General features: G+C 38.2%; 1 protein-coding gene across 3 annotated transcripts in view; it reads right to left on the bottom strand.

The window, feature by feature from the left end:
• Window positions 1–4,503: 4,503 nt before the first annotated feature.
• Window positions 4,504–18,396, bottom strand: part of LOC120418990 (proline-rich protein 36) — a 71,328-nt gene continuing 57,435 nt past the window's right edge. For all 3 annotated transcript variants that reach the window (XM_052711061.1, XM_052711063.1, XM_052711062.1), the window contains 2 exons: window positions 5,942–6,170; window positions 4,504–5,872 (listed from right to left, as the gene is read on the bottom strand). In XM_052711061.1, coding sequence (XP_052567021.1) covers window positions 5,415–5,872; window positions 5,942–6,170 — 687 coding nt within the window. In that variant the 3' untranslated portion in view covers window positions 4,504–5,414. The remainder of the gene's footprint in view (window positions 5,873–5,941; window positions 6,171–18,396) is intronic.

The following is an 18,396-nucleotide window of genomic DNA, read 5'->3' as shown; positions in this document are numbered from 1 at the left end:
TACATTCAGAATTGCTAGATAATTTTGAAAATTCTTGTTCGTTACTTAACCATTGGGGAGTTCGAGAGAGGGTGCACTTTTGCACTTACGCGTTTTTATTTAATGACTGTTTACTTTCACAAGGTAGACAAAATCAAACTTCGCAGTGCTTCTTCGATTTTAAATGAGAAAACAAAAAAGTTTACCTGTAATAACTATTTTATGTGATTATTCATTACGCGAAGCAAATTAAACGACTAACTAAAGGGAAATTAAATAAAGAAAATAACATAACCCAAGCTAAGCCACACTTTTGTTCTGCTTGCACTTTTCCAACTGTTTGTGTATTTTTTTGCCGTTACTTTAATAATGAGTGTGTCTGTGTGTTTTTGTTTACTTGTGTTTGTGTTTGCGTGTGTGTGTGTGTGTGTGTTAAACTTTTGCGATGCTTGACTTGCCCATTTTACACAATTACCGTTAATAAGTGCACTTATCTAAAGAACGATTTACTCTGCGGCGTTATTTTACTCTCTATTGGTTTTGCTGCTGCTTCGCATACACACACACTAACACCGGTGACTGATGAGTTTTGATAGTACTGTTGTGTGTGTTGGTGGTGCAACGAAAGCAGCCGGTTGACGAAAGAATGGAACAATGAAGATAAAGTATTGTTTTTTTTCTTGTTTTGTTTGCTTTTTTTTGGCGATACGCGATTCGACTTTCAACTATTACACGGTGTAATTGTGGGTGGACACTTTTCCCTACACACAAACTGGTTCACTCTACCTACCCCACACTAAAACAGCTAAACATGATTTGGCTAGTATACTGCGTGACAGAATTGGTTGTTTGTTTGCTTGTGTTACTTTAATTTGTTTTTGCTGGTTGAATAGTTTCGTTGGAGTTTTGCTTGCTGTGTGTGTTTATAGTTTTGTTATTTGTTGCTTTTTTCACCTTCTACCTCTCTTCTATGCGAATGTGTAATTTAAATGGGCTGTTTTTGCTTGTTTAAACCTTACGTTAGCGCTAGTATGCCTATAGTTAGTATATATAAGATATATTTTCAAATAAAATTAGAGGTTTTTGTTTTCTGCCTTAGTCTCTACGACACGGTTGATTAATATTATACACAGCCCTAACGATTCAAAAACTGCTAGTTTTATCGCGTGCGCATCTCCCTATTTTGCTCTACCTTCTTGTTTCTTCTTGCAAAGCTGCTAGCCGTTTGTCAACGTCGTGCCAAATTTAAAGTGATTTAAACCAACCAGATCCGCGCAAACTATGATTAATTTGATTTCCATTGCTACTCAAGAACCCTCGAAGCAAACTGTGCCTACCTTGAAACAAACACACTTTAATTCACTCTGATTACTTGCTACAGTGCTAAATTAACGAGAACAAGCCTAAAATTTGTTAATGTGGCCGAAAACTGACAGTTTTTCTTTCCATTTCCTAGACACAATCACTATACTAGCGTTCACGATGAAGTGGCTACGAACATAATTCATGAATTCACACCGAACTCGAGTTCAGGTCATTTGGACTGACAACTTAGAGAAAGTTTAAAGCATTTTTGCGAAGATTCGATCGATCACCGGCGCTCTTCCGGACTTCATACATCTTACGGCTTCTTCAATCGCCTTCGGCGTTGGTGGACTGGTGGGCAGCTGCTTAAAATGATCCAACCATTGTTTATGCTGGATCGACAATCGCTTCTGGTTTCACCAGAATCGTTTTGGTTCTATACAAACGTCGCGAGATGTCATAGAGAAGGCGTATGTAACCATTGTTGGTAAATTTTTTCTCTCGACGGAATCAAAATCTGTCCAGGCTATCTTTTCCTGCCTTTAAGAGCGTTTCACAGTCTTTTCCAAGTTGCGTACTCTTGGCGGTAAAGTGCTTTTGTCGCTGTCGTTCTTGTACAAATACAGGTATTCTTAGCCTGCTTCCTCTCTTCTATCTTCTCTCAGATGACAGCCGTAACCCACTCCTTCCTCGGAGTCCCCAGTTTTCCCAGAGTTTTCTCACCAGTAGCGACCAGGGCTTGGGAAAAATTAACTTTTTTGTGACAGTTGACTGAGCTTTTCTTTCGTTTTCGCTACGTCCGTCTGACTCTGATACCCCGCTCTCGCTCACACATAGTGCGTCCATCCCGGGATTTTTTAAAATTTGTCCCGGGAATTCCCGAAATTGAAAAAAAAAACAAATTTTGGTCTGGAAATTCAGATTTGGTTGTGAAAATAGATGAACAATTGAATACCTCATAATCGATAATAATTTTAAAGCATTATAATTTGTATTCAGCATATATCACCATTAATTTGGTGTATTAGGGAAAATTGTTAAAATTTTTTCTGCAAAATGCCTAGCGCTTTAAATATTCCCTATTTGATTTTATATATTTTTAAAAGATTGAGATATCTACGTTTATTTATGATTTCAAATTTGGAAAAAAAAATCAAATCAAATTATTTTTCATCAAACACTAGCAGAACACCGATTTTTAAATTTATTGCTCTAAAATCTCCTTACATATTCAGACTGTATTCCTGTTTTTTCCTAGTTGGCAGTAGTTATTTAAAAGTATTTTATAAAATATTTTTTTTTTTTTGCAAAAGTTTTTCTGTGAAAGATGAACTTTTTAGAACTAGTATCAATTTTCCCAAATTTAATTTTAGATTTATCCGTTAAATGTACGACTCGTGCTGAAAAGACAATTTTCAAGCTTTTCTGATCATGTCATATAAAAAGAATAATATATTTATATCAATTTATTTAATTTGAATCACATTGTAGTTCATTTAAAATCCAAAGCACAACAAAGAACAAAAAAACTTATTTTAATTTCATTCAAGTTATTCAAAAACTGTCGTCCTTGTTAGGATTGAAGTGTCGATTATCACCAATGATATGATTATGATATGATTGAGCTAATTCTATGATTTTAAGCTTGAAAACCATAACAGATATAATGAAAACATAGACTTTATGACTGTTTCAAAAATTTCCCGGGATCCCGGGATTCAAAAAATTGTTTTCCCGTTTCCCGGGAAATTCAAAACCCGGGAAATTTGGACGCCCTACTCACACACATCCGAACGAATGAGTGCAACATAAAGTCACTCCCACAGTCATTTCACTCTCTCGGTAGCTCTTTCAATCGCGCAGAGTTCGTTCGTTTGAATTTCTACCGAGATTCCGATCACTTGGCGCATGACTGCACTCAAATGATTGCTGTCACTGCACAAGTAAGAAAGAGATAGGAAAAGAGAGAAAGAGCATGTTTCGTCGTGTCACCCAGCTGTTTGAGTGTTGAGCTCGGCATTCTCTCGTGCCAGCTTCGTGTGTGTCAACCGATCTTCTTAATTTCGAGCGATTCCTTAATTTTGGAGCAAGCTCTTTTTGGGATTCGAAAGACGTTGCACGTTGAACCTACAGTCGAATTTTCCTTACGACGAAGAAAAAGCTGTTCATCAAGGAGACTTCCACTCCACTTGTGACTGATACAGATGTGATCTATCTGGTTCTTTGTTCATCCATCACGTGACTTTGAGCTCCCATTCAGGTAGCGGAAGATCCTTTTGACAGCAGACCCAGTGTTGCTTTCCAGGGTTGGCAGCAAAATGTTCGCCTGGGTGGCGATGGTCGGTTCTTAAAGAAATGCGTGCGTTCATGCGTCGTCGCCACACTCCGTCAGACATCTGCACTACACCGTAGATCGTTCGTAGCACCTTCCGTTCGAAAACTCCAAGGGCACGTTCCTCCAGGTCTCGTGGCCTAAGCAGTGTTTTGTACATCGTCAGCTTTGTGCGGCGTTGCACTCGATCCGAAGTGAGGGTTTTCCATAATCCGAAGTAGGCACGATTCCCAGCAAAAATACGAGCCCGGATCTCTTCGCTGCTGATGTCGTTGTCGGCGGTTACCAGCGATTCCAAGTACTCGAACTCGCGATCACCTCATCTAACTCATCACCATCCACAGTTAGAGGGGTGAGACTTGGGGGGGCGACGTCCTTCGAACTCCTTCCTCTGATGTACTTCGTCTTCGTCGTATTCATGCCAAGTCCTACACGTCTTGCTTGTACCTTCAGTCGGGTGTAGATATCCTTCACCGTCTCCAAGTTCCTTGCCACAATGTCGATATCATCGACCAAAGCAAGCAATTGATTATTGCGTCGGCTTCTGTACCGCCAGCACAATCTACCAAACTAGTGTTCAGCATGAATTTTCACCCAACCAACAAGCCCTTCATCGTGAACTGCAGTATAGCTTTTTCTTTCTAAAAGGATAACTTTCAAATTCAAACATTTTCGCGCTCCCAACCTCAAAATTTCAAGCACAACTTAGTTTTCGCAATTTACACCAGCCGATTGAAACATTAGTCTTTGTTTTATTTACACACGAACACGCACACAACGCTGCAGGATTAGGATCTCGACGCCCAGTACGCCGCAATTCGAACAGCAGTATGTTTTTTTTTTCGGAATATTCGCACGAGCGCTTTCGTTTGGTTATTTTACCCTTATTTACCTTTTATTTGTTTTATTTTTTCTGCTCGCCACAACGGGTAGGCAGCTCACGCTCTTTCGCAAATATAAGTAAATAAAAAAAAACAATTTAATTAACATATTTAAAAAGTTAATTGTTCTTGGCTAACCCTGCGCACTCTTTCCTGTTCCTTCTCCGAACGCCATAAGCGCGCAAGCGCGCGAAGCAAACACGCACTTATGGCGTCCGGCAGCATCTTGCCATAGCCTGCATTACACCTTACAACTATCTTGCTGCTAATAATAATAGTAATAATATCTCTAAGATAATGAAAACAACAATCCCCTAAGATTTTTTTCAATTGTTCCACGCGCTACTCTTCTGTTTTGCCTAGTTTAAATCTTGAATAAAGTTTAATAATTTATCGTTAGTGTGCTCTTTCTCTAATTTAGTTTGAATTTAGAACAATTTTTAGCTGATAATAGTATTTGTAGTACTAATCGTTCGGTTGGAGATAATAATATTAGAGCCATCGCATAACTCACGATCGCGCGCGCGCACACACAAAACGACCTTGCTTGGTCGCCAAAATTAGTCTTACTAAATGTGAAGGGGGATGAGTGAAGAAAAAAAAAATCAAAAATAAACGACTAACTGTGATAACAAACTGATGATGATGAAAAAAGAAGCCCGTTCTAATCCTAACAAACTAAAGTAACAATTTTCGTAAATCCCTTAATCACGCCGCTCGCTCACACTATCTGATGATTTGTTTTGCTCTTTTTTTTTTCGTTGATCTCTCACGATTTGATCGCGGTTTCGTTCAACGTACTCACTAGCTCTCACACGCACACACTCTTAAAAACTACCTTCTGCTGCTTCCTCGCACAATCCTAGCTTACAGAAAACGTCCTTTTTCGCGCACTTTTCACTGAGCTTTTCTCCCGTTCACTTGGGGCCGGGCCCACCACCGTAGTAGCTGCCGCCACCGGAACTGTAGTTGGTGCTGCTATTCGCACTGCTGCTGCTGTTGTTACTGTTACTATTGTTGTTACTACTACTAATGTTGCTACTGTTGGTGTTGCTGCTGGCAGTGCCGGCCGGGGCGCCGCCGGCTGGCGCTCCTGCTCCAGCTCCTGCCCCACCGCCACCGTGGTAGTGCGTGTCCAGCCGTCTGTAGTACAGCAGGTACGGCACGCGCGGCGCCTTCGGGTGGAGCACGTTAAACTCCGGCACGGCCCGCACCGTGCTGTCGTCGTACCGGATCCAGGTGCCGTACCCGGCGTGGAACACGTCCGTGATGTAGTGCCCCTTGGAGGCCTCCTTGCCGTCGTGGTACACCACCGCGAACAGCTTGTACTGCTTCTGCTTGGCCGTGTACGCCTTGCCCTTGGAGGACATTAGTTCTGCAAAATCACAAAAAATATGCATTAATTCTACACCTAGAACCAAACAAAGAAAGCTTGGAAACCCACTCGAATCGATCTTCAGCTCGATCGGGAACTCCAACGTCTTGAGGATCTTGGTGCAGCCGTCCATCTTGTAGTCGAAGCACTTGAGGTGCAGAATCATCACGATCGGCAGTTCCTCCAGTGTGACCTGCTGCCACGCTTGGATCTCCTGCTTGGTCTTGGAGCACGTCATGCCCTCTAGCTGGTCCTTGCCGACGAGCAGATCGAGCGCGTCCTTGACGGAGGCCGCTTTCTGTGGGTTGTGTGGGGATAAAAAAAAACAAAATTTTAACATTTATGCTCAAGTAATCATCTCTGTGGTAAACTTTACGCAGTGGGACTGGCCGCTTTGATTTTTAGTTATTTCAGTGCGTTTAAATTGGATGTTCCGAAAAATTGGACAGTTTTGGAGGATTGGTGTCTTGGGAAGAACTGTTGCCAATGGGAAGGGCAATTTTTGGCTTGGTTGAAATTCACGTTTAGGCTGTTTCAGAAATCTACTTTCCAGGAATATTTTGGGATTTTTCAAATGTAGCAATTCAGGGTGAAGTTTTAGAGAATCTTAAAGCTATTATTCTTTAAACTCGAGATATTTATATCTGAAATTATCTCATTTTCAGGGGAAAAAGGTGCACTAGTAATGTTACAGGCATAACCAAAATGACGAAAAACGAACGGAAAAATTAGATAAATCTGAAGCAAGCTTGATGGTGCATGCCTTGTCACGACCCGTGGTTTTACAGGGAAGGCGTTTTAAAGGGAAGGCGACCCGCGTGGCAGGTCTGTCCAGTTCATATTTATACCAAAACCGTCGGTCGCGCTGATTTTTCCCTCCTTGGGGAAGTTTTTTCATTCTTCGGTGTTTCATTTCGCTTCGCGAAATTTTGGAATGCTACCCTGTATAGAGCCCTAAGACGAAGTTCTTCGTCAAAAGGTATGATCTCACCCAAACGTAATTCGAAAATTGTCCAACTTCATGTTTTCCGTGTAATTTTGCCCGCTGAATCTGAATTAACAACTTTCTAGAAGAGAAAAAGAGATCACAATTTTTTTTCCTGAAAAGTTAGATTATCTGTTACCCCCTAATCCTGAACCATCTTCGTTTCATGAAACAACTCTTCCGAAGACCGCAACGCACCAAAACTGCACAATTCTTCAGAAAATCCAATATCCACTTAATGTTGCGTTCTTTTTTCTAATTTGAAGGCAACGTGGTTAACGCAAGGTCCCAGTACAATAAATATCCGAAAATCTGTACTTTTTGAAGGATTTTTTTGATCGATTTGGTGTCTTGAGGAGTGCAGGCCAAGGGTGCATGATACTGATGATACTCGTCGGTTGACACACCTAGGCAAGGAACATCCCGGAAGGAGCCCAACTACATCCGTAGTGCTGTTTGGACAAAACAGCATGGCTCTGGTTCCTTGCAAGCAGGGCTGTGGAGTCGGAGTCGGAGTCGGAGCCGGAGTCGGTGGAGTCGGGTATTTTTGGGGACCTGGAGTCGGAGTCGGAGTCGGAGTCGTCAAAACTTGAATAGCTGGAGTCGGAGTCGGAGTCGGAGTCGGCTAAATTGTATGAGCTGGAGTCGGAGTCGGAGCCGGAGTCGTAAATTTCTGATAGACCCGGAGTCGGAGCTGGAGTCGGAGTTGTCTAAAAATTTAATATAATTTATGAACTTATTTATTGTTTAATATTTGTTATAATTCAGGTTGATTCCCATTTTTTTATATTTTAAATTTATTTATTGAATCGCGTGCACTGCACTGACATTTTTTTTTATTTATTTTTTTTCTGGTTCAAGATATTTATCAGATGCCATGATGTCTTCGAACAAGGGGTAGGACAGTGAGTAATTTTGAGACATTTTGAAAATTTTTGAGTCAAATTGAGCCACTCTCGTTACTCAAAAATGTTCAGTTTTTCACGAACGACGTAACCCGTTTTGACACTGACGTTTGGATTGACATTTGTCACCGAGCATGATTGGCAAAAACATAAAGAGCAGAAAACGTGTTTCGGCGGCCCAAAGTTTTCAATTTTGTGTAAAATTGGTCCATGTAAAATACTCGTCTTTTCGCCTTGGGGGCCAGTGCGTAGGACCAAAAATCTTACCGCCCGTGAGCAAGCACATTGGAGTGTTGCAACGGGCCATGTTCCGACGAAAACGACCAGCATTGAAAACAGGCTGGCGGCGGATACACGGGTTCAGGAAGGTTAAGTCGGACCCAAATGGTGGCCAGTACGTGTTGCTCGGCTTGAGTTTAAGATTATTAGCAAGACGGAAACACTTAAATTTCAGATTTAGGACAAAATCCTCTAACTAGGTCGCAAAGTGGCCCCTCATTGCGGCCCCGAAAGATGTTGGGGGACAGGGAAGTTTCCCGCTAGGGGGCAAAGATTTGAAAATTTAGGTCGCGGCGGAAGTTTACGTCTAGGACACCGAGGACGAAGGTGCGATTTCGTCGATCGTCAGCAAGTCCACTGGGGTTCCAATCCTTGAAGATGCATCTCGCGAAGCAAAGTCTGATTCGAAGAAGATCATCTACACCAAGTCGGTCTCATAAAAGGTGACCCTCACGCCAAAGGGCAACCTAATGCTGATTCCAGACTGATCCCGAGCAAGATCTGTATGTTTTAGGGCATACCTTTTGTTGTTTTGGTCTGAGAATATTTAATCAAAATATAATATAATGCCCCGTTACGCCCTCCTTCAATTTCGCTGGAGTCTTGTCCCACAAGTTGTTCTAATTCTTCTGCAGAATACCTCGCGAATATTAAAAAAAAAGCCAGTTCATTTCTTCTACGCAGGTTCCATTCACTGAAATCTGGCTTGATTTTTTACGTTTGCTGTAGAAAAGAAACACAAGCGGCTTGAAAACCTCCCGGATTTTGGGGAGAATTTTTTTGGGATATTGAGCTGGAGCAGATTCGAGGCCATCTCATCCACACAAGAACCGTACGAAGTGTTCTTGAGCAGGAAGATTCAGTTGTTGAAGGGGAACGGGAACGGTGCATGTCTTCTGATAAGCCGCCACCCACATCGCAAGTTCCAGGTTTTCCTTCTGCGCATCTAACAGCTCTACCATATCATGGAACTTGGCAGTTTTTTTTATAGATCAGCAATTTTGTCGTATTTGGACGCATGTCGCAATCCCAGCATTGTGCAATTATTATATTTAGCAAAAAAACTGCAACCAAAATCAACTCCATTCCTTATCTTTTCTGAGCCTTACTGTTTGTAAACATTACATTTGTAACCATGACAGTTCTGTCAAAATGAGCATTCGAAAATTCCGTAACCTGGCTTTAAATTACTCAGGAGAAAAATTGAGTAACTTTGAGTAAGATTGAGTAACATTGAGAAATTGAGTCGCTCAGTTACTCTCTGTCCTACCCCTTGTCTTCGAAGCATTTTTATTATGATTGGAAATGATTGGAATGAAAATCTGTTAATCTTCTCTTGTCAATGTTTGTATACACTCTATTATAGTGTCATAACTCATAAAATAGTAAACAATTGTGGCTTGTAGTCAAAAAAATAAAACATATCTAAATGATTCTTTACTGTCTCTTTTCTTGTATTTATATATTCTTTCAATTAAAATTTGACCAAATTTTATCAAACTCTTTCTTAAAAAATATAAACACCGTCATCTTTTTGTCCGATAGCGAATGTCTTGGAGGTTTTATGTAGATAATTTTTTTGAATAGGATAAACAAAAGTTCACTATCAGTACTTAACGAAAATAATTATGTTTTAAAACATTTGTAAAATTGATAGTACACTTAACCCCCGGTGGTTGGTCACTTTTTCGTTTGACACTTTTTTAGTCAAACTAAAAAGTAACGAACTGTCACTTTTTACACGGCGCTCACGCAAACTATCAAAACAAACGTTTGGTAGTGTGTGTGAACTCCTTGTAAAAGGGGTGTCAAACTAAAAAGTGACCCCGTTCGTTTGACAACAGTTGGTGTCAAACCATCGGGGTTTGACACTAAAACCCCTTTTACACGGAGTTCACAAACACAACCAAACTTTTGTTTTGATAGTGTTCGTGAGCATCGTGTAAAAAGTGACAGTTCGTTACTTTTTAGATTGACTTTGACCAACCAACAGGGTACAAACTGAAAAAGTGTCAAACGAAAAAAACTCTACCAATAAATGCTCATTTTGAATGTAAATAAAAATAAAAATAAATCAAAGTAACGTGCTGCAAACATTTGAAACTGACAAAAAATATCGAAAATAAGTTGCAACTAATTTTTAATTGATCATTGTTTTTTTTAGATCTATCGAATACCTCAGTGTTTACAATTTCTCTAAAAAACTGTGTGTTGATCCTTTAATAATATCGTTGAACAAGTCTTTTTTTTTAAACTTTAAATTGGGGTGATATATTTGACATAATTTTAATTTATTTTTTTAAATATTAGAATTGATTTATAGGTTTCAAGTGTTTACTGGGCTTGATCACACAATGTCCATGTACGTCTTCTCAAATAAATTCAAAAGAGCTTTAAAAAATAGTTACTTTAAAAATTGTCTATTTCAAAACCTATCTTTGATAGTTACTGTGTTTCTTTAAAATTTCGATTTTTTTTATTTTACATGTCAAATCAATTATGAAGGCTAGCTTTCTTTTAATATTTCATTAAAAAGTACAATTAAACATTAATAAAGCTTGCTTATAAACATAATAAAATGAATGTAAAATTAAAGTAGTTTAATAAAAAGTTCCAATTTTTCAAACAACATAATCAAAATTTACTTAGGGAGCGTTCTTTTATTACGTAACGCAAAAAATCGGATTTTTAGACCCCCTCCCCCCCCCTCGTAACAAAATTTCCATACAAATTTTAAAAATTTTGTATGGAGCGTAACACGGCCTCCGACCCCCCCTCCCCCCCAACTGCGTTACGTAATAAAAGAACGCTCCCTTAGAAAACTGTTGTGCTGAAAATGCGTTTAAATCTGAAGATATTTTTTATTTTTGTTTCAATAACGCTGAAAACATGTAACATAGAATAACGAACACTTATCTACCAAGCTTAGTATGGTTCCATACCATACTCTTTGAATATTTAATTCGTATTTATCATTTTGCAAAACACCCTGAACATGAATGTCACCCCGGTTTAAAGTATTCACGCAAGTGTGAACTGAAATGTGAGTGATGTGTTTAATTCAATTTTTTTTAAATATTTTAAATAAAGATTAGGTGTCGGAGTCGGAGTTGGAGCCGGAGTCAACAATTTGTGAAAAGCTGGAGTCGGAGTCGGAGTCGGAGTCGGCTAGAGTTGGTAGGCCGGAGTCGGAGTCGGAGCCGGAGTCAACAATTTGTGGAAAGCCGGAGCCGGAGTCGGAGTCGGAGTCGGCTTAACTCAGAAAGCCGTAGTCGGAGTCGGAGTCGGAGTCGCTTGTAATATGACCCGACTCCGCAGCCCTGCTTGCAAGTGTCCTATTTTCTTACCTCCACGTTGGCTTGGTTTAGTCATCATGATGACAAGGTGTAACCTAGCTGGTGGCCTGTGGAAACGACTCGTAAACCTTTGACCAGCGAGGGTCAGAGTAGAGACGGCTAGAAGAAAGGGGCGCGTCAATGTGGGAAAGGGAAGTAATTTGTGATTGTAGACGGTATTGTTTTGATTCGCAGTATGTTGAGTCAACTGCTGTGGATGTACCTGAGCATCGCAGAACGGGGTTTCTCTAGCTATCTTCTGTTTATTTTGTTTCACTGATTTTCTAAATCGGCTTCTGTTTACTATCCTTCATTTGATTTCGATTTTACTTATTTGATTCTCTTATTTCTCAACGCTTTTCCACTCTATTTTACCAATTGATGCTGCTGTAACAAACTGTCTGCTTTCCCTTAATTTGGCAGCGATGTCAATTTTGTTTTGTTTATCATGTGCCTTTTCTTTATTTATCTATTTGAATAATTTCTCATCTTCCCTGTAAATTGCCCTCAATACAATCTAAGCTTGTTTGTTAATTTCTTTATCTTCTTCATAAAATTAATATCTTTCTTTTACTATTGATTCTTTACATAGTATATTTCCTTCACTGTCCATTGTTTTGAAACTTCACCTTTTTCTTAAGCAAGTGAGGTTCGAGCCCTTACTCAATTTATGGAATGATTAAAGGATTAACACAAATATTACTATTGTACTTTTGAAAAACTTTTCTAAAATGCTTAGGACCAACATATTGTAACACAACACCGCGACAAAAGAAATAGCAACAGATAAACACGACTCAACAATAGGGAAGATTTTAGGAGAAAACAATACACAGTAAATAACAATTAGTTTTTGAATTCAAACTAAAATATAACAGTTTTTGCTTTAATGAAAGTTGATAGGCACACTATAGATGGTTAGGCGCTTATACTTACATCAAACCCTACGTAATGTACCACCCCCGGCCGAGTTAAAATGCGTAACCGGAAAAGAAGGTGTGCATGCCTGGCACGAACACTCAAAGCGTGTTCTAGCGTGCTGCTCGTACTGACTCAGAGCAAGGGTGAGATGTAGGTGTAAGGGCAGTGCGTGTTCGTCGGGAACCAAGTGCATAAGATCGGTCAAGGCCCGTTCTTACACTGAAAATTGCGAATTGCGATTTGGTGTCTTGAGGAGTGTTTACATTTTTAAATTAACTTTTCTTTACAAAGAATCAATTTCTCAAAATCTTTTTTTTTATTTATGGAATTTTTCGTTGTTTCAAAGGACAAAACCCCGCAACATTTGAGCCAAGAGAATGACCGGTAAGCAATGATTTTTTTTTTTGAAAATATATGTTTTTACGAAAAGAAATCTTGCCCATTTTTTTACTTTAGGCCGTGGCAAATATTTTTAAAATTTATGTCGTACACCATTCCAAATCTGGCCAAAAATCAAAGAACAAAACATTTATTTTTCAATTTTTTTTTATCGAATTAGAAGTCTAAACAACTGAAAACGTTTTGAAGTACATTTCTCTGCGTTGATAATCAAAAGTGAACTCATTCAAAAGTATTTAGAATTTGTGTGTAATTCCGATGTACAGTACCGTTAAAAAGTTTTTTTTTTGTCGTTAGGCCGTTGCAATTTTTTTTTTCAAAATATAGAGTTGAGCAATTCTCTACGAAATCGGTATTTTTTCTTTAATTTTAATTTTTGTATTTTTTTTTAATCCGGCTGAAACATTTTTGGTGCCTTTGGTATGCCCAAAGAAGCCATTTTGCATCATTAGTTTGTCTCCATATAATTTTCCATACAAATTTTACAGCTGTCCATACAAATATGATATATGAAAATTCAAAAATCTAATCTTTAAAAGGAGTTTTTTGATCGATTTGGTGTCTTCGGCAAAGTTGTAGGTATGGATAAGGACAGAGGCGACGCGTGGCCAAAATGTTTACCTGTTCAAACAATCTTTTCAGTAATTTTCAAGTTTTTTAGCTCATTTATATTTAAAAAATATCTTGTATACATAATAAAAAGAAATTAGATGATGTTAGAAATATTGTTGTGAGAATTGTTGATCACATGATTTTTATTGAAATTGTAACTTTTTTTTAAATACAGCAATGATCATTCTTTAAGAAGTGTAAAATTGAAATGCTTTTTACATTTTTTTTAAATTGTAGTTTGCTATAATCAAAAAAAATAAAAAAACTAAATCAAAACTTGAGGCGTAATCCAACCACAAGTTTCTCCCTGGAGTTTTCTTTAGAATGAACTTCTCTTATGTTCCATTGGATTAGATTAGAGCAAAAATTATTCATTATTTTCAAATCTCACTAAGAAAAGATTCCGGATGTTGACCATTCTAATCCTGAAATCACGTGCTCTAGTCTCCCCAAAACAATTAGGCCATAAAAAATGGTATATTACGTTTCTCTTCAAAATTTCCCTAAAAAGACCACAAGGGAAAAAAATGATATCGATGAAAATTAAATTTTTCATTTAACCTTCCTAGGATGTTAAGAAAAACTTACGTTAAAGGTGTTAAGGGGTCTATATGACCCCGGAATTGAAAATGCTGGCAAAAATCCATTTTGCAACCGATTTTCGTTCTTTTGGGCGCAAATGAAAGGTATGGATGTCTAGAAAGGCACCTGTGCTATGCGAACCAGATTTGGCCACTTTGGTTCCTGGGAATCGATTCCAAAGGAACACATTTTCCGGCAAACTGACTCTCATAAGTTTTATTAGATTTAGCTATGGATTAATGCATAATAAACTATATATAATCTCTAAAAATACGAGTATTACGCTCCGGAACAGGTTGCATGACATTTGGATCATATCTGGCCACTCTGGAACCGGTTCCGGATACCCTGGAAGTGGCCAAATGGCCATTTTGGTAATAGCCTATCGTGCGACATATCAAACTTCATGGAATTACATGCCATGCACGCTGGAACTAGTAAAAATCCAACTGGACCATATCTGGCCACTCCGGAATCGGTTCCGGATACCCTGGAAGTGGCCAGATTGCTTTTCTGGTAAAAGCCTATCGTGTGGCATATCAAACTTCATATAATAACAAGTCATGTGCTCTAGAACCAGTAAAAAGTCAATTGAACCGTCTGTAGTTTCGAAATGATCATGAAGCTTGGATTGTCGCATGACAGGCTTTTGCCAATATAATCTGGTCATATCCAGCGTATCCGGAACCGGGTCCGGAGTGGCCAGCTATGTTCCAATTGGCTTTTTACTAGTTCCAGCGTGCATGGCTTGTAATTCCATGAAGTTTGATATGCCGCACGTTAGGCTTTTACCAAAATAGCCATTTGGTCACCTTTAGGGTATCCGGAATTGGTTCCGGAGTGGCCAGCTATGGTTCAATTAGTTTTTTGCTGATTCCAGAGCACATGGCTTTTAATTCCATGAAGTCTGATATGTCACACGATAGGCTTTTACCAAAATAGCCATTTGGCCACTTCCAGGGTATCCGGAATCGGTCCCGGAGTGGCCAGATATGGTCCAGTTGGCTTTTTACTAGTTCCAGCGTGCATGGCATGTAATTCCATGAAGTTTGATATGCCGCACGTTAGGCTTTTACCAAAATAGCCATTTGGCCACTTTCAGGGTATCTGGAATCGGTTCCAGAGTGGCCAGATATGGTTCGATTGGCTTTTTGCTGATTCCAGAGCACATGGCTATTAATTCCATGCAGTTTGATATGCAGCACGTTAGGCTTTTACCAAAATAGCCATTTGGCCACTTCCAGGGTATCCGGAACCGGTTCCGGAGTGGCCAGATATGGTCCAGTTGGCTTTTTACTAGTTCCAGCGTGCATGGCATGTAATTCCATGAAGTTTGATATGTCGCACGATAGGCTTTTACCAAAATGGCCATTTGGCCACTTCCAGGGTATCCGGAACCGGTTCCGGAGTGGCCAGATATGGTCCAATTGGCTTTTTGCTGGTTCTATTGTGCATGGCTTTTAATTCCATGAAGTTTGATATGTCGCACGATAGGCTATTACCAAAATAGCCATTTGGCCACTTCCAGGGTATCCGGAACCGGTTCCAGAGTGGCCAGATATGATTCAAATGGCATGCAACCTGTTCCGGTGCGTAATACTCGTATTTTTAGAGATTATATATAGTTTATTATGCATTAATCCATAGCTTAATCTAATAAAACTTATGAGAGTCAGTTTGCCGGAAAATTTGTTCCTTTGGAATCGATTCCCAGGAACCAAAGTGGCCAAATCAGGTCCGAATAGCACAGGTGCCTTTCTAGACATCCATACCTTTCATTTGCGTCCAAAAGAACGAAAATCGGTTGCAAAATGGATTTTTGCCAGCATTTTCAATTCCGGGGTCATATAGACCCCTTAACACCTTTAACGTAAGTTTTTTTGTAGCGCCCTTTCTAGGTGGCGCTGGAGGTTGCTTCCGGTTGCAAAATGTTTATTTTAAAAAGTTAGGAAAAGTCAGAAAGTTTCAAGTCTTTAAGTTAGAATGAATAAAAGTTACAGCACATTTTATAAGCCGTCTGGGTCATATAGACCCTAACACCTTAGGAAGGTTAAAAAAAACTCGTGCAATCGATTGGACGTTTAACGTTTATTTTTGCATTGATTTTCAAAATGGGCTTTTTAAGCATATAACAAATTTTGAATTGATAGCCACAAATAAAAAAAATAATTGTCATAGTAAAGTATAAAAAATCTGAGATTTTTTTGTTATTTTACTGCATCTCATATCTCAATATAAATCCATAAAATAAAATAAAAATATCACTTTATAAAATTTTCCAAAAAATTAAACGATCAAAACTCAAGAATTCAAACCAAGTAGACATTATTACGACAGCTTATTTAAGCTTTATTTTGATTTTTGTTTTTGTACAAATAACATGTAAAGGAAATTATTGTATGCTTGGTAGGTTAAAGATTTTGTTCTATTTTCTTCCAAATTATTTTGCAAATCTGTCGATGAACTTGCTTGCTCACTTTTAACAGAGCTATTTATTACTTTATTTCAGTTAAAAACGCTTTTTGGAAGCAACATGCCGTTCTACTATTTATAACAATTAAAAAAGTTTTACAAAATATTTGAGCGAACACGCCAGATCGTCATGGAATAGCCAAGTGCATTCGTATCCATAGAGCTCTCAATGAAAATCTAACACGCACTGAAAATCCTCACAAGCAGCCGCCAACCTGTTCGGATTTCTCCATGCACGAGTTCCCATACAACGCATCCAAAAATACACAGAAAGCTTCCCCTATTTGTACACGCTGGCAAAAAATCTTTGACCGAGTTATGAATTTTTCAATCAATACTGTCTTCTTTTTTTTTTCAACTTCATTTTTGATGTAAAATCAAATTTGCAATCAAAAAGTACGTTTTGTGAAATTTTAATAAAGTGCACCGTTTTCAAGTTACAGCCATTTTTGAGAAACTTTTTTGAAAATTGTCGCAGTTGTTCATTTTGAAAATGAGTGCCCATGTTTGCCCACTCTTGAAAAAATATTTTTGAGAAAATTCTGTTTATTTTGCTTTTTTTGAACTTTGTTGGTACGACCCTTAATTGCTGAGATATTGCCATGCAAAGATTTAAAAACAGGAAAATTAATGGTTTCTAAGTCTCAGTCTTAGTTTATTTTTTTTTAAATCAAGTCAAACATTTCAATTACGCCCTTTTGCCAACATTCGATTTTACGCCCTTTTGAAATGTTAGTATTGATTTAAAAAATAAAATATTGTTTTCGGATAGATCGAAAAATCTCACGAATGTTTCATATTTTAACATTGAAAACCATAAACTACTCTAAAATCATTTGATGTTAAAAGTTAGAAAAAGGATTTTTTCTTTTTGTTCATGATTCGATTATCCGAAGGCCCATACAAACCTTCGGATAATCAAAACTTTGTATAATCGAGTCTAGACTGTAGTTTCTTTCTTTCAAATGTTTAGTTACTGGCTCGTATTTTTTTATTGTTTCGCCGCGAAATCCAGACTGCAGCCCACTAAAATCACCGTCTCCAAGCGAAGTGAATTGAGAAAATAGTAGTTTATGCAACAAGTTGCAAAAAGAGGATTTTTTCAGCACGAGTCGTACATTTATCCAACGAGGTTCACCGAGTTGGATAAATACGACGAGTGCTGAAAAAAACATGTTTTGCAACGAGTTCCATACAACATTTTTTGCAATTTCGAAAAACACCCATTGAGTGAAATTTTAAGTCGAATTTTCATGTATTTTGTCAATAAATCGTTTAAATCAAAAAAAAAATTGAAAAGTGTTACTTTTCGAAACAAGTGCTGAAAAGTTCAACTTTTCAGCACCCATTTCAGTGCTGAAAAGTAGAACTTTTCAGCATTTATTTTGAAAAGTGTTGCTATTCGATTCTGTTATTTTTGGTACAGAAAAGTAGGCTATTTCGTCGTTCAAGAATGACAGGAAAAGTAAGTAGTTTCACGACGGAATTGCAAAAAAAATGTTTTCGATTTTCAAAATCGGACAATTAACCTAGTTTTGAAAAGATAAGTTGGCCTGGCAAAAATAAAAATTGGTAAAATTAGGTTTTTCTAAGTGCCATCCAATTAGACTTTATATTTCAAACGAAGTTAGCTCGGCAAACTTTGGTCAGATTTTCAGTCCGTGTTGTGAAACTTTAGGATCTATCTGAAAAAATTGCTTCGAAATTTCAAAATCTAACTTATGTTTGAAAAGGCCCTAAATATGGATTTTTTTTACCTTTTCAAATACAGTCCAGACTAGATTATCTAAAGCTTCGATTATCCGAAGTTCGTTTCCGATTCTAAATCACTGTAGAGTAGTTTAGGTTCGACAATCAAAAATAAGATGACAGCAAAAAAAAATGTGTTTAGATAATCCGAAGATTCGATTATCCGAAGTGAAATTTTTCTAAGGCCTTCGAGTCTGGATTTTAACACCAAATACAGTGGACTCTCTCGTTGTCGATATTGAAGGGATCGTCGAGAGCGGGAGGTATCAAATTATAGAACGAATG

The sequence above is a fragment of the Culex pipiens genome, chromosome 3 (assembly GCF_016801865.2).
Source record: "Culex pipiens pallens isolate TS chromosome 3, TS_CPP_V2, whole genome shotgun sequence".
Lineage (NCBI taxonomy): Eukaryota > Metazoa > Arthropoda > Insecta > Diptera > Culicidae > Culex > Culex pipiens.
Note: the sequence above shows the minus strand (reverse complement) of the source record. Positions and strands in the feature narration are given on the sequence as shown.